The 15,359-nt window shown below is 40.4% G+C and overlaps 2 protein-coding genes across 2 annotated transcripts; one reads left to right on the top strand and one right to left on the bottom strand.

Moving 5' to 3' along the window:
* Window positions 1-1,117: 1,117 nt before the first annotated feature.
* On the bottom strand, window positions 1,118-9,961 carry LOC121514489 (titin-like). The gene is made up of 4 exons (XM_041794617.1): window positions 9,835-9,961; window positions 9,270-9,384; window positions 1,539-7,784; window positions 1,118-1,444 (listed from the first exon to the last, which is right to left on the bottom strand). Exons 1-4 carry the CDS (start codon window positions 9,853-9,855, stop codon window positions 1,410-1,412), a joined length of 6,417 nt encoding a protein of 2,138 aa, XP_041650551.1. The 5' UTR covers window positions 9,856-9,961; the 3' UTR covers window positions 1,118-1,409.
* Window positions 9,962-10,571: 610 nt separating this feature from the next.
* On the top strand, window positions 10,572-15,278 carry gdpgp1 (GDP-D-glucose phosphorylase 1). Its single transcript, XM_041795955.1, has 2 exons — window positions 10,572-10,735; window positions 14,024-15,278. Exon 2 carries the CDS (start codon window positions 14,032-14,034, stop codon window positions 15,094-15,096), a length of 1,065 nt encoding a protein of 354 aa, XP_041651889.1. The 5' UTR covers window positions 10,572-10,735; window positions 14,024-14,031; the 3' UTR covers window positions 15,097-15,278.
* Window positions 15,279-15,359: the final 81 nt, after the last annotated feature.

The following is a 15,359-nucleotide window of genomic DNA, read 5'->3' as shown; positions in this document are numbered from 1 at the left end:
ACTATCGGGTTACGTCACGATTTCCATGGTGACATACTTGCAACGGCTCTTAAAAAAGCCAAAAGTTCTATTTAGCACTCAAAATATTTTCAAATTCGACCTTTCCTCTAAGTATCAAAACCTTTTGGCGTTTCAGAGTGCAACTGGTGGCGTTTTTATTACATTATAATTATTTTGTGGGCTTTTTGTTTAGAAAAAAATAAGAGAAGAAGTATGAAATATGAAAAAAGTTACTCTACAGGCTACGGAGATGTACGGAAGAGTATTAGGGCCACTGAAAAAAAAAAATAATTTGAGACTTTTTTTTTCAGTTGTGAGATTAAAGTCAGAATTCTGACTTTTTTCTCAGAATTCAGACTTTAATCTCAGAATTCTGACTTTAAACTCAGAATTCTGACTTTTTCTCAGAATTCTGACTTTAATCTCAGAATTCTGACTTTTTTCTCACAATTGAAAAAAAGAAATTTGTCTCAGTGGCCCTAATACTCTTCCGTAGAGAGGACATAGTAATGACATACAGTCTTATGTCTGAAACAGAACTTTGGTGAATCCCATTACAGCCCCACCCCAGAGAATCAAAAGCATTGCGTTGAAAAGACTCATTTTTTTTCTAATTTAAAGTGTGATTTAAATAAATAAATTGTTCAAATTATAGAATCACCCTCGTTGGCATTTTCTTTCTTTTTGATGTACTGGATTGATAATTAGCTCAAGTGATGCAAAAATAAGCCGTATCTTTAAAAGCTATTTTCTGGGTGTTTCCCATGAAAAATTAAAAAAGCCTAACCCGAATAAGATAGTGGATAGTTTTGGAAACTTTGTGGAGAGAGAGGGTAATGGTGTCAGGGAAAGGAGACTTGAACCCAAGGGCTGCTGGCTTCAAGGACAACAGTCTCTAAACATTTTGTTGTTAGGCTTATCCAATGGACCAGCAGCATCCTAAATGAACTACATCTTGAAAAATGAAAAAAAAAAAAATTACCTCCAAATTCTCATCAGCAAACGTTTACATTTTTCATAAATGCCTATTTACTTGTTTTCTTTGTTTTTATTTTTATGTCTCATTTGCATGCTTTCATACTTCAAAAGCAAATCCAAAGTCAGGGAGATTTCTGATCAGGTTATCTTTATTCTAGATCTTAACACCAGAGTTATGATCTGGGCAAAAAGCTACAGCAAACAATATCAATAATTTTACTTTAAAAATTAAAATTGTTTTTAATAAATTTTACTTGTGAAACATTATGAAACAAAATTGTCATTATAGCTACAAAAAATCAGCTTCCTGTAATGTATCACCTTATTGCATCTGCTTTCTGAATTTTCTGAATAAAAATGAGAAAAACTGTCAAAGATTTTCTCAAAAGTTTCAGGAGATGGTCACATCAGGCTCAGAAGGAAAAGAAGAGCTAAGCTCCTTGGTCTGTCTCCCAGTCTGTTGTATCTGAAATGAAAATACACAAAAGAAAGAATGCTTAAAGCGAGACATGAATATTTCAACACTTTTTCTTCCTACTCAATAATCTTTACACTTGTACCTGTCATTCTTGTTCCCTCCTTGGTCTCAGCTGGAACCCCAATTCCATATTCATTCTCTGCAGTGATTCTGAAGAAGTAGATTCCACCTTCTTCCAGGTCAGACACCCTATAGGACAGTCGGCGGCACTTATCTGTGAGTCTCATCCACCCTTTTCTGCTGATGTCCCGAATATCTACAAGGTAGTGCTTGACAGAGGCTCCTCCCTCATTCTCTGGGATATCCCAACATACAGTAGCAGAGGTCTTTGTCACATCTTTTACTGTAATATTTGTTGGTGGGCCAGGTGAATCCAAAACCCTAACATTCAGGGTCAAAGACACAGATCCAGCAACATTTTGCAGTTTGACTGTGTACTTGCCAGAGTCATCACGTGTTGCCCCCTCCACTGTAATAGAGGTCACAGAGTTGCCAGTGTTGATCAGTCCTCTGATTCTCAAGTCCACACCAGCTTTGTCCCATGTCACACTGGGAGCAGGTTTTCCAGTGAAGGGCACAGTCAAAGTGAAGGAGCTTCCATCTTTAACAAGCAGGGTCTTCCTCATCTCAGGGCTTATTTCAAACCTTGGCTCTTCCTCTCTTTCCATTGCTACCTCAGGATCTGTTTCAGGACTTGGCTCACTGATGCCAATCTTGTTTATGGATCTAACAATAAAAACATATTCTTTCCCTGATGTGAGTCCAGTGACTGTGAGCTCAGTTTGATCTGTGTTGTGAACACCAACAGTCCACTCTTCTTCTGTGGATTTTCTGTACTCAACTTTGTAGCCAGTGACTGCTGCTCCACCATCAAACAGCGGCTTATTCCATGACAGAGTGATGGAGGACCTGGATGAATCAACTATGGTGGGTTTTGCTGGAGGGGAAGGTAGAAACTTTGGATCTTCTGCCAGCGTGAGTGGGCATGGAGAACTTGGCTCACTTAGCCCTGCAGCATTCTCAGCAAAAACTCTGAATTCATACTCACATCCCTCATGTAGGCAAGAGGCTTTCACGCGCAAGTCATAAACCGGTTTCTTATTGACACGGACCCAGCGAACACCCTGCTTTTCCCTCTTCTCTATGATGTAACCACTGATGCGGCTACCGCCATCACTGGCAGGTCTCTTCCAGCAGATAGTCATAGAATCACTGGTTGCACTTGTGACCTCAACATCCGTTGGAGGAGATGGGATTGTGAAGGGATCACTTGCCTTTACTGCCTCACTTTCCAACGTTTCGCCCTCACCATACTTGTTCACTGCTCTTACCCTAAACAGGTATTCATTTCCTTTGAGTAACTTGGTTACTTTGCAGGTAGTTGCCATCATGTCACCATACACCACTATCCAAGAAACACGGCTGGTTTCACATTTCTCAACAATGTAGTACAAGATCTCTGCTCCACCTGTCTCATGCGGGGGTCCCCATGACAGAGTACATTTCTCTGCTGTGAGTCCAGACACTTCCAGGGGTCCAGCAGGTGGTCCTGGCCTATCCAGGACCTTGCAAGTAACAGCTCTAGATGTTGTACCTCCTGTACTCTGTAAGGTCAGTGTATACTGTCCAGAGTCTTTTCTGACACAGTCTCTGATAAGTAGAGAGGTATGCCCTTTTGCTGCAGTTATTTCAACCCTTCCCGTGGTGCCAATATTTCTGTCATTCTTCAACCAAAACACAGTTGGATTAGGGCGGCCAGAGATGTCAGCATCTATTCTTATGAGCTCTCCTGCCTTTACCACAACCGCTTGTCTGAATTTGTCATCCATCATAATTTTGGGGGGCTCTACATCATGTTGCACTGTAACAGCTCCTGTTGTTTCAGAGGGTGCACTAAACAGCTCAGCTGAGTTTTTAGCAATCACTCGAAAGTCATATTGTTCACCCTCTGTGAGGCCAGTGACATCCAAGAAGGTGTCCAGTAAATTTGTGAAGTTGCATTTGAGCCAGCAACCATCTGGCAGCTCTTTACGCTCCACAATGTACCCAGTTATTTTAGCCCCACCATCATACTCTGGTTTGTCCCATGAGAGACAAACAGAGCTGTCAGTTATATTGGTGAGTGTGAGGTTCCTTGGGGGATCACACTGGTCTCTAGCTGCTGCAGGCTCTGATGCCTTACTGCATGGTCCAACACCAGCCATATTCTCAGCACAGACCCGAAACTCATACATCAATCCTTCTTCAATGCTTGTTACCTTAAACTGGTTGTCAGTAACAAGATTTCGGTTCAACTTTGTCCACAAGATACTGCTTTGATCTTTGCATTCAATGTGATAACCCATGATAGGGCTTCCTCCATTATGCTCTGGGTTTCTCCATGAGATCAGCATGAAAGACTTTGATGCACTTACAACATGGAGATTTACTGGGGGACCTGGAGTCTTAAAGGGATACTGAGCAACAACAGGTTCTGACTCAACAAAATGGCTTTTCCCATAGCGATTCTCTGCAGCAACACGAAACTGATATTCTGCACCCTGTGTCAGACGAGAAACTTTGATTGATGTTCTGGCAACAGTTGCTGACACAGTTTGCCATGATGTGCTGCCGGTATCTCTTTTCTCAACAATATAATTATTAATTTGACATCCGCCTGTATAATGTGGGGGCTGCCATGACATATATATAAAGTCAGCACTTACTTCATCCATGCTGAGGTCACTTGGTGGTCCAGGTCTTTCAACAACATTTACACAGATTTCAGCAGATGTGGTTCCAACTGAGTTGGCCACGGTTATCTCATACAGGCCACCATCTAATCTGCTTGCATCTTTAATGACCAACTGGGATGATGTGTCAGATGTGTGCACATTTACCCTGCTTGTCTCTTTCAGCTCATTGCCCTCTCTCTTCCATTCTGCAGTAGGTGGTGGTACGCCTTTAAAAGGAACATCAACCTTTAAATCGTTTCCTGCCCTCACAGTGAATGTGTTGGAAAGTAGATTAATAATGGGCTGAGCACTACTGTCAGTAACTTTAACAGGTGCCAAAAGTGACTTTGGTTCACTTTTTCCCTTTTCATTCACAGCACTCACTCTAAAGAAATACTCTTTTCCTTTCACCAGCCCATTAACAGTCACTTCTTGTGCTTTACTTCCCGAACATGTGGTCCATGTGTCGTCTCCCTTCACCTGCATTTCTACAACATAGCCTGTGATTTTGCTTCCTCCGTCATGATCAGGCTTCTCCCATGAGATCCTTGCACTGTTGCAAGTAACATCACCAAGTGTGACTCTGCCAGGAGGAAGTGGAGCCTCAGACACTTTAACAGGATCAGCGATCTCTGCTGGCAAGCCAGTGCCAAACTCATTTACAGCAAGGACACGGAAATAATAGCAGGAACCTTCCTGGAGACTGTCGATCTTGTATGAGTTTCTCACACAGTTGCTACACACGCTTGTGAATGCCTTCCTAGCCTCCTCTCGTTTTTCAACAATATAGTGTGAAATCTTCGATCCTCCATCAATGAGAGGTGCCTCCCAGGAAACTGAGACAGAGTCTTTCTTTACATCAGTTACCTTTAAGTTAATAGGTGCACTGGGGGAGTCCAATACTCTAACATTGATAAAAGCTGACTTGGAGCCACTATGGTTCTCAGCAGTCAATACATATTTCCCTGTGTCATATCTATTGACATTTTCAATCAGTAACTCAGTGTGGGAACTTGTTACCTCAATCTGAGCACGCTCACTGAGGACACCACCTTCCTTGGCCCATTTAACCTCGGGTTCTGGCCTTCCTCTTATAGTGACAAAGAGGCGCAGGGTTGAACAGGCTCTAACACTGACAATCTTCCTCAAGGTACTGTCCAACTCAATATCTGGGGCCTCCAGTTTTTCAGCAGCTACCACAGTCTCAGGTAGATCCACAGGTTCTCCAACTCCAGCAGCGTTCATAGCACATATACGAAAATTATAAGATGCATTTTCTCTCAGTCCCTTTACAGTGAAGTTTGTGTCCTCCACACCTGTCCTTGGTGTGCATGTGTTCCACTCATCTTCTGTTGCTTGCTTCATCTCAACAGCAAACCCACTGATGGCTGCGCCACCATCATAGATGGGCCTTGACCAAGTCAGAGAGACAGTTCTGCTGGAGTAGTCTATCACTTTTGGGTTGGTTGGAGGACCTGGAGGGTAGGTGGCTTCACATACTTTGATGTACTCACTTGGTTCACTGGGTGCACCAACACCAGCAGCATTTTCAGCCAGTGCTCTAAACTGATAGTAATGTCCCTCTGTGAGCCCTGTGCATCGGAAACGCAAGTCATTCAGTCTTCTCTTATTGCATTTAGTCCACCTTACGCCTTCCTTGTCACGTTTTTCCAGGATGTAGCCATCAATTTCTGAGCCTCCATCAGTCTCAGGCCTCTCCCATGTTAACACCACAGAATCACCAGTCACAGCACTTGCTGTAGGGGTAGATGGTGCACTAGGTGTTGTAAAAGGGTTTTGTGCAATGAAGGAGTCTGATTCCAGAAATTCTCCAACACCAAATTTGTTGACAGCAGCAACTCTGAATATGTATTCTTTCCCAGGCACCAGTTTTGTCACTTTGTAACTGACAGCTTCAACGTGATTATCAACTTCTGTCCATGTAACACGGCTTGTCTCCCTTTTTTCAATGATGAAGTGGGAAACGCTGGCACCACCATCATTTACAGGAGGGTTCCAATAAATATTACATTTCTCTGCACTGACAACTTTCACCTTCAGAGATCCATCTGGAGGACCAGGTCTGTCAAGGACTTTCACATTAAATGGGATAGATGTAGTTCCACCAATGTTACTGAGGTTGAGGAGAAAGTGTCCTCCATCCACTCGTGTACTATCCCTGATGGTCAGAGTAGTATGGGTCAGGGTGTTTTTGACCTCCATTCTTGGTGTTACTTTATCAATTTCTTTTCCATCCTTCAGCCAAGTGACTTCGGGAAGGGGCTTTCCAAAGTAATCAGCATCAATGATGAATGTCTCCCCGGCCTGGACAATAGATGTTGTCTTGAACTTTGGATCAACGATTGCTGTTGGTCCTTCGATAACATCCTGAGCAATGATGGTTACACTTTCCGAAGGCATACTCCAAACACCAGCCCCATTTTTAGCAGTTACTCTAAACTCGTAATGTTCACCTCCTGTCAGACCTGTGACTTTGAACTGATTCTCAATAACATTTGTGAAATTTGCCTTCATCCATCTGCCATCTGGGAGCTCCCTCTTTTCAACAACATAGCCTGTAATGGTGCTTCCACCATCATATTTTGGTTTTGCCCATTGCAGTGTTACGTTCTCTCTTGATATAACAACAGCTTCTGGTTTACCTGGTGGATCACAGCGGTCTCTTGCCACATAGCTTTCAGATATTTTGCTTGGTGGGCTGATTCCAGCAATATTCTCAGCAAAGACTCTGAATTCATACTCAATGCCCTCCTCAAGTCCACTTGTTTTGAAGCGAGCATCGGGTATCACAAGCTTGTTCAATTTGGTCCATAAAATGCTGTTCTTCTCTTTGCGTTCAAGGTGATAGCCAATAACTGGGCTTCCTCCATCTTTGGCTGGAGGATCCCATTCAACCACCATACTGTACTTTGTCACTGTGGATGCAAAGGGGGTGCCAGGAGCAGTGGGCACACTGAAAGGATACTGTGCAATCACAATAGGTGAGATGATTCCAGTACTCTTTCCATATCTATTTTCTGCACTCACTCTGAATTGGTATTCATTTCCTGTCTTCAGTTTGGTGACTTTGATCATGGTTCTTACTGTTGTCGCTGACACAGTTTGCCATTCAGTGCTCGAGATTTCCCTTTTCTCCACAATGTAGTTGTCTAGCTGACAGCCTCCCGTGTACTCTGGTGGCGCCCAGGAAATGGTAACATAATCAGAACTGACCTCATCAATCTTCACAGGGCCTGTTGGAGGGTCAGGCTTTTCAAGAACCACCACTGTGATTTCTCCCGAATACTTCCCAGCACTGTTGCTTGCAATGATAGAGTACTGACCAGAGTGCTCCCTAGCAGCATGTCTGATATGAAGAACTGTTAATGATGGCTTGTTTAAAACCTCTAGCCTGGATGTCTCCTTGACTGCTTGACCATCTCTTTTCCATTCAATCTTTGGTGCTGGGTGCCCGACAACAGGGATCTCTACTTTTATATCTCCACCATTCTTGACAGTGAATGTGCTAAAAGTTATCTGGAGCTTTGGCTTAATAGCATTTTCCACATCCGTGTTGGCTCTAGGTTGGACCAAAGGGTCAGGTTCAGGCTGGCCTAGAATGAGGGATTAAACACATTAACCAAACAGAACATTAGTTGAGATCACTGTGTGGTCAGACTTTATATACACAAGGTCTTAGCAGTGTTCTTGTTAGCCAAATAAACATGTGTTTTTTAATTGATTGACTCTACAGATAAATCTGTTAAAGTAACAAATATTTGACTGTTGATCAGTTAGGTTCTTAATTTATCTAGATTCAGTCTGTTCTCTAAAATCTTTGTCCTGTATCACAAGTAGGGCCTGGAAAGTAACCAATTACATGTACTCAGATTACTATAATACCTTTGGTTTCGTTTTATTTGAGAACATTTTAAAATCAGTAATTTTACTTCTACTGAAGTGAGTTTGAACCAGAGTAACTGTACTTTAACTTGAGTACAATACTCCTTTACCTTATTCACCTCTGTTGACTACACAGTAGCAGATAGCGAGAGAATGATTCCACATCACATCCAAAACTGGAGTGTTGATATCTCAGAGTTAAAGATTTTGGAATTGATTTTAACTCCCAAAGAGTAATTTTTTACTTCAGTCTGAGTGAAATGGTCTTCAGTGTTGGAGTTATTAGACAGTGTTGATCCACCAATGTTGGTTCAACTCTGTAAAGAGTCAACTAATCTAAGCTCCAGCCAATGCGATCTCAAATCTGGGGGGAATGTGTGGGAGAGGTTTCCCATCATGCCCTTGGGTAAAGTGTTTAGATGTGTTTTGTATGTGTTAAGCTGTGTTTTGATTATGCCTGCTTTTTGGTCTTGTTTGTTGCCAGGGCCTTTGGTACTCCTAAAGGACACACAGTTCACAAGAATACACTGCCTTGCAATGACATCGGCTCTCTGCTTTTGCTTTTCTGTTTTTGCCAGAAGAGACACCTTGCCACAGATTTTCAAGAGTTAATGCAGCTATGTCATATTGTAAAATATCTGACACTTTACAAGTATAGTTTAATGATACATGGAGTGGACCAACACGGACACTTTTAAAGTGTTAAATTTAACCATGTGAGTTCAATTCACACTGCCAATTTTGCTGTGTATTTTACTTTATTATTGAGGTGTGACTGTACCTGAACAACACGGTTTGAGATCTATTCTCATGTTGTTCTTGTCAATATGGAAAGATCTTATTTTACTGTACAGCTCCTCAGCACTAGCTACTCAGGACTTTAAGTCAACTTTAAATTCAATACTTTTTACTTTTACATGAGGAGATTTATAACCAGTAATTTTACTTCATTAAATTTCAACCAGAGTAACTGTACTTTTACTTGAGTACAACAGTCATGTGCATTTTTTTCACCTATGATCACAAGTCACAACATATACAGGTTACAATATGATGAGATAGAGGGCATCTATAACTTTTAATGTAGGCCTATGAAAGCATATAACATGGTTTGCTTGCTATGTATATAAACAATGTGTACATAACTATTTGTTTCAACTTTCTCACCCATATTAAGTCAAATGGATGCAACATACCTTGGACAATGACTGTTGTGGATGACTGGGCATCCCTCGCTGTGAGGCAGGCATCAGTGTCTGGTGTCACATTTATATTTAGAGTGTGACTTTTATCTTCTGCTTTCTTTCTCGTCTGTAAATGAGAAAAATAGAAGGCAATATTTAATATTTGAAAATAAGCTTACATGGTAATGACAGTATATGATCCTTTTTTCAGAATTTCCATTGTTATATTTTAAGGCATCGTGGATAGAAAGAGGTGAGTGCTCAATCTAATAAGAGTAAGACAAAAATAACTGGTGTTTCACAACAAGCTAGTATGTAGGTTAATGAGAGTTAGTGTTGGTAACAGACACTTGGTGTTTAGAATAACTAGAGGAATGACAGCTGCCATCTGTTCCACCAAACACAAAAACTAAAAAAAAAAAAAAAATCCTACTCTTAAAGGTATCATAAGAATGAACTTTTTCACAAGAAAGAGAGATCTTCGCTGGTGCCCTCAGCTGTTTTCCAGAGCAACTGCAGTATAACAACTCTTGAGATGTTATTAAAGAAATTTCAAGTATTCATACAAAATACTTACCTCATTGTTGCTGGCTTCCATCGTTTCTCGTACTTATTATGTCAGAATTCAGCTATCAGTTTGTGAACATGCATAGACTGGTGAGAGCCTAAACTACACAGCCCTGCCAATCACTGCCTGCTTTATCTCTAAAAGCATGCAGTGACTGAAATAACCATGATACCCGATTGGCCAGCTGCTCATTCTCTCAAGTTAGTTGAGCCTACATGTGTCAGCTGGGAAAAACTGGAGAGCTGCTCAACAGTTAAATATTGCAGACAGACTATTTCAGTACTAGGGGGTTACCATATGTCTTTATATTCAAAGAGCCACATTTTGTGTGTTGTTAATAAGTTAGTGCTGGTTGGTTTTATCATAGGTTAACTCAAAATTTTAAATGAGTAATAAAGTTTATTTTTTCACGTATAACAATGCTATATGTAGTCCACGGGATGTGGCTTACTTGTTTGACACTATGCTAATGTTATAGTTTTGTTTTTTTAATTAAATTAATAGACATTTTTAACGACCATTTCCTGTCATGACTCACCTAAAATTACCAGGCAAATACACAAATAAAACAAAACAAATTATTGTTTTTTTTTTTTTTTTAAATTAGGCTATCATTGAGAACATTGTTTGGGTGTAAATACGCACAGAAGTCCTTAAATACTAAATTCTCCGGAAAGTTCTTTATAATTAGCGTTTATTTTGGCTAACTGAACCGGAAGTAGACTTGTATACACCAACGAAGAAGAACAATTCCACGCTGACATGCTTGGTAAACCGGTGCTAGGAAAAAGAAAGCTTGTAAATACAAGTTATACGAACGAAAGCATGAGTTAACAGGTCTTTTTTTAAGTTTTATAATCTATTTTTTGATTGAGGACGCTGATTTTGATTTTGGGTGACAAATACTCAGGTAAGTACTGGAAATAGAATTCGTCTTGTCTCATGCTATCTCGTCTCACGGGTAAAAAGTCAATGAATTAAATGAATGAATGAATTAAACGTCAGTACGATCAGGTTAGTTAGTTTTGTAAAACAGTGTTATTCCTTGATCGTTTTTTTTTAGCTTACTTCGATCCAAATTTTTCCTTCACAAACCTTCATGGGTTTAAAGTTTGATTGTTTAGTGTTTCTACCCTCCATAAATGTTACAGCGCGTTTTGTCAAAGCTGTATCTTTTTGTACAGCTGACTCTGGGTGCTTCTCACGTCTCTTGTTAAAAGGCTTGAGTCTTTTCCTTGAGTCTTTTCCTTGAATCTTAGTTCCGCCCCTTAAAGATCGTGGAGAGACCGAGGAATCGACGTGGAAGACTGAAGCCATAAGACCGATGTTTAACGGTCCATGGGACGTCCTTCTCTCTGCAGCGTCACTTGAAGCTACGTCAGTTTATGATGACGGTGCAGGCTGATCATCAATCAGCTGATCACCAGTCATCTGTCAGGAGTCAGAAACAGCTGTGTCTGCCTAATTTGTTCTGTATTTATTCTAAACAAATCTCCACATTTACAGTGTTTGGTCTCAGTGTGATCAGAAAACACTTGCATGAAGAGAAACCTGCAGTAAACATCAGAAGTTTTAAAAGCTCGATAAATGATGGGCTGGGATTTTAAAAAGTGTTTGAAATAAGCATTTACAGTGAGATATTGAGAGTATATTTAATAAAATCAATAATAAAGAGTGAATCAGTATGGAGTTTAATATTTGATTCGTTTTCTGATTCACCCTTAAGCATAAAACATGTTAAAAGCTCATAAAATCAACAGAATTAGATATAAATCTTCCCTTTCCCACCAAACACCAACATCATTTAGAGGATTTTTTCTACATTCGGTCCGTCATATCCCTGAATTTAGACAAAAGATAGTCATAGGGAATTAGTAAGTTATTCTGTCCTTCTGATTTAGTCCAAATTTAGCCCAATAATAGTCGTTAAAAATATGACCATACAGTGATGTCTTTTCAACCACCTGAAAATTACATCTTTAAACCTTTCACTTTGCTATTAAATCTAGATGTTGTTTAGACATAGTGGAGACCTTTTTTAACGTCTTTTAAACTATTTTTTGATATCAAAAAACATGCGGATTGTGGACTTTTTCTACCAGTAAATGCTATATTATAAAATTATCAGAATTATTCAGCGTGAAGGCTACTGATCAAACCTGATGTTCACTGAGACTGATAGAAACTTTTAACCCTGCAATGATTTAAAACGTGTTTCTTCCTGACAGACAGTCTGCTGCTGTCTGAATTTAATTCTCTTCATGATCTAATAAACAGAAATGACTATTCCTCTGGTTTTGTGAGCTTTTAACATGTTTGATGTTTGAAGGTGAATCAGAAAACGAATCAAATATTAAACTCCATACTGATTCACTCTTTATTATTGATTGTATGAAATTTATTCTCAATATTTCACTGTAAATGCTTATGTCAAACACTTTTTTTCAATCCCGTTTATATGTTTATATTCTGTTTAGAGTCCATTGAGACCATTTATAGTCTGTAATAAACTCCGTTTTCTCCTCCATTATTTATCTCTGCTGCTGTGAAGTTTTAGACATCCACTGTGTATCAGCGTCCAACCCAAGCGGCAACCTCCGGTCCTAAAAAATGAAGCCATTGCAGAAGTGCAAAAAATTGCTATACCACGAGTGTCCACTTGAGGCTGGCTGCAGGAAAACCGGAGGTTCCGTCTGCACACATGTTAAACAGCCGGTTTTGACACACAAAATAAGCTGGTTTACAGCCTTGTTCAAAACACCAAACGTGTCTCATTAGCTAGAGCCTTATTGTGCTCCCACTGTACGGGGGGTGAATTTTTTTGTACCACGATCGTTTGAATTATATTTAGGATAAACCTCACTTCACGGTGAGGTGCGCGTCTCATTTGATTGACAGATAGCTCGGCAGGCAGAGGCTCCGTTCCTGTCAACCGGAATGCTAGCTAGCAGGCTGACAGGAAGTCGCACTTAGTGGGCGGGCCGTTAGGTTGATTCAAAGTTCAGTTGAGACCATGATTTCAATATGGAAGCATCCACGGATTGGCCTCAAAAGCCGTTTTACTCTGCCTATTGTAAGCAGACGACTGATGTCACACGGGGTTTGTCCAATTCTTTCTACAGTCTATGGTCCAACCAGAGAGTGATATCCACTAAGGGGGCGTGCCTCTGAGTAAAAAGAGTTCCGGGAAGCCTGCTCTCAGGTGTCTTTGCTCATCAGTCTTCAAATCTCAGGCCTCAGTCTTATGACTTGAGTCTTAAAACCCTGTAAGCACTTTGGCACAGCTGTTAAGATGGCGGATCGGAAACTACTTCCGGTTCGAGCGAATCTGTGGGATCGAGGACCAATCTATAAGCAACATGGGATCCGGCTAGTATATTTGATTTAATACATGAATCCATCTTACTGGTGGTAATATGTAGGTGCATCTAAAATATATATATATAATTTAAAACTTCCCTTTTCCTGTGATTTACTTCAGAAAGTTGAATTTCCATATGTTGTAGATTCATCTCATACAAAGTGAAATGTAAATTTTTCAAAAGGTCAGCATTTCTGTATTCTTTTTTTTTTTACTGATGTTTTGTGGTGTTCTTTTAGATGAGGATTTTTTAGGCCATAATCATCAAAATGAAACAAACTTCAGTTTTTAAATATTAGCTAAACTTTAAGTGAGACACATCTAGAATATGTGGACGTTTCACTTCTTGAATTAAATTACAGAAAACAATAAACATTTTACCAATATTCTAATGTTTTTTTTAGATGCATCTTTATGGCTGATGGCTGATTTCATCCATTTTCTTTCACCTATGATAGCACTTACATTTGCAACCACTTCCTGTCTTTTCTTTTTTTTGATTGCTACTTAGGACTCTAGTACCAAATTATGTATTAGTAGATGTATGAGCAGATTGATACCATATGTCCAAAAAAATGTGATACACCCATGAAAATGCAGCATCTCCTTTTCAAGGAGGTCCAAGCACAAACATACAAAATGCCTTTACCTAACAGACAAATAATTACATTGATACAGATGGTTTTCCCTCAGCCATGTAGCCACATGTAACCAGACTCTCTGCGTGATGATTCAGCAGAATTGCACCATTTTGAACTAACATGTTGAACTTGCATGGCCTTTGTCTGCCTTTTGTCCCAATTCTCACATTACCCCTGCCTCTCTGTTCACCCACAGATCCCACCATGCCTCTGATGTTTCTGTACAGCAGCCAGGACTTTGTCACTGATGTGCACCGGACCAGAGGAAGCAGTCTCGTGCCAACCAAGTTTGACACAACTATCCAAGGTGGCTGGAGAGACAGGATGGACAGAGGACTCTTCCGTTATCACCTTGGGGATTTACAAACACGTATCCTGCCAGGCCACCACGGCTTCATTGCCCAACTTAACATTCAAAGAGGAACAGAGAGAAGAAAACCTCAGGAGATATTGAGCATTCAACAGGAGTTCAATGCCAAACAATTCAATTTTAACAAAATCAATCCAGAAGAAATCATATTTGAGATGATAAAGGACACTGAGGGAGGAAGTGAGAGGGGCCAGCTGCATCAGCCCTGTAGGATGGTTGTGCTGGTCAACATCAGCCCTCTTGAGTTTGGGCATTGTCTCTTTGTTCCAGATCCTTCACACTGTCTCCCACAGGTCCTGACACCGTTCGCCATCCAGGTTGGTATTGAATCTGTGCTCCTCAGCGCTGATCCTGGCTTCCGTGTGGGGTTCAACAGTCTAGGAGCATTTGCATCGGTCAATCATTTACACCTGCATGGGTACTACATGGACCATGAGCTCAAGATAGAATCAGCGCCAGTAAAGCCACTGCTTCCTGAAAAGGGATTTTATCATTTGTTGGACTTTCCTGTTGGCTTTTTGTTTTACACAGAGTCAGAGCAGGTGGAGAAAGTGGCCGGAGCCGTCTGTGTGGTCACAAACTTTTTTGTGGAGTGTAACATTGCTCATAATCTCTTCTTAACTAGAGGATGTCTGCCCATGTCTGAAAAGGATCCCTGCTCAAGAAAAGGTGTTCGAATCGCTGTATGGCCGAGAATATCATGCTTTGGTGCCAAGGAGGAGTCTGCCTTTAATGTTGCTCTTTGTGAGCTGGCTGGACATTTACCATTTAAAAACAAGAAGGACTATGAGCTCACAACTGAGAGGGTTGTGATAGAAATAATCCAGAAGTACCTCCTGCCTGATGAGGAGTTTCATGCTTTGGAAAAACAGATTTTAAGTCGTTTGATGGCTCTGTAACTCATACATGCAAGAGTCCTGTACTTGAGCTGCACATTTCACATTTTAGTCCAAATCAAGTAAAGACTTTTTTGTGACAATCACATAAAAATGGCCAAGTATCTTCACTACCTGTCATACTTAAGGGAGTAAACTGTATGTATTCACCTGCACTGGATATAAAACAAGATAAATTTCACAAATTCCCACCCTGGAAATCCCCTTAATATATTCACTGAACTAATGTATTTGGGCTTAAGAAATGATTAAAAATGATAAATACC

This window comes from Cheilinus undulatus, linkage group 9 (assembly GCF_018320785.1).
Source record: "Cheilinus undulatus linkage group 9, ASM1832078v1, whole genome shotgun sequence".
Taxonomy (NCBI): domain Eukaryota; kingdom Metazoa; phylum Chordata; class Actinopteri; order Labriformes; family Labridae; genus Cheilinus; species Cheilinus undulatus.
This window is presented reverse-complemented; position numbering and strand designations above follow the sequence as displayed.

What these genes read in the sequence shown, in the direction of transcription:
- LOC121514489 (XM_041794617.1), bottom strand. Translation starts at nt 9,855, where the DNA reads ATGGAAGCCAGCAACAATGAG. An exon ending in TGGAAGCCAGCAACAATGAG is followed by an intron (nt 9,385 to 9,834) that starts GTAAGTATTTTG and finishes TCTCATTTACAG; the next exon opens with ACGAGAAAGAAAGCAGAAGA. An exon ending in GGAGGGAACAAGAATGACAG is followed by an intron (nt 1,445 to 1,538) that starts GTACAAGTGTAA and finishes TTTTCATTTCAG; the next exon opens with ATACAACAGACTGGGAGACA.
- gdpgp1 (XM_041795955.1), top strand. Translation starts at nt 14,032, where the DNA reads ATGCCTCTGATGTTTCTGTACAGCAGCCAGGACTTTGTCACTGATGTG.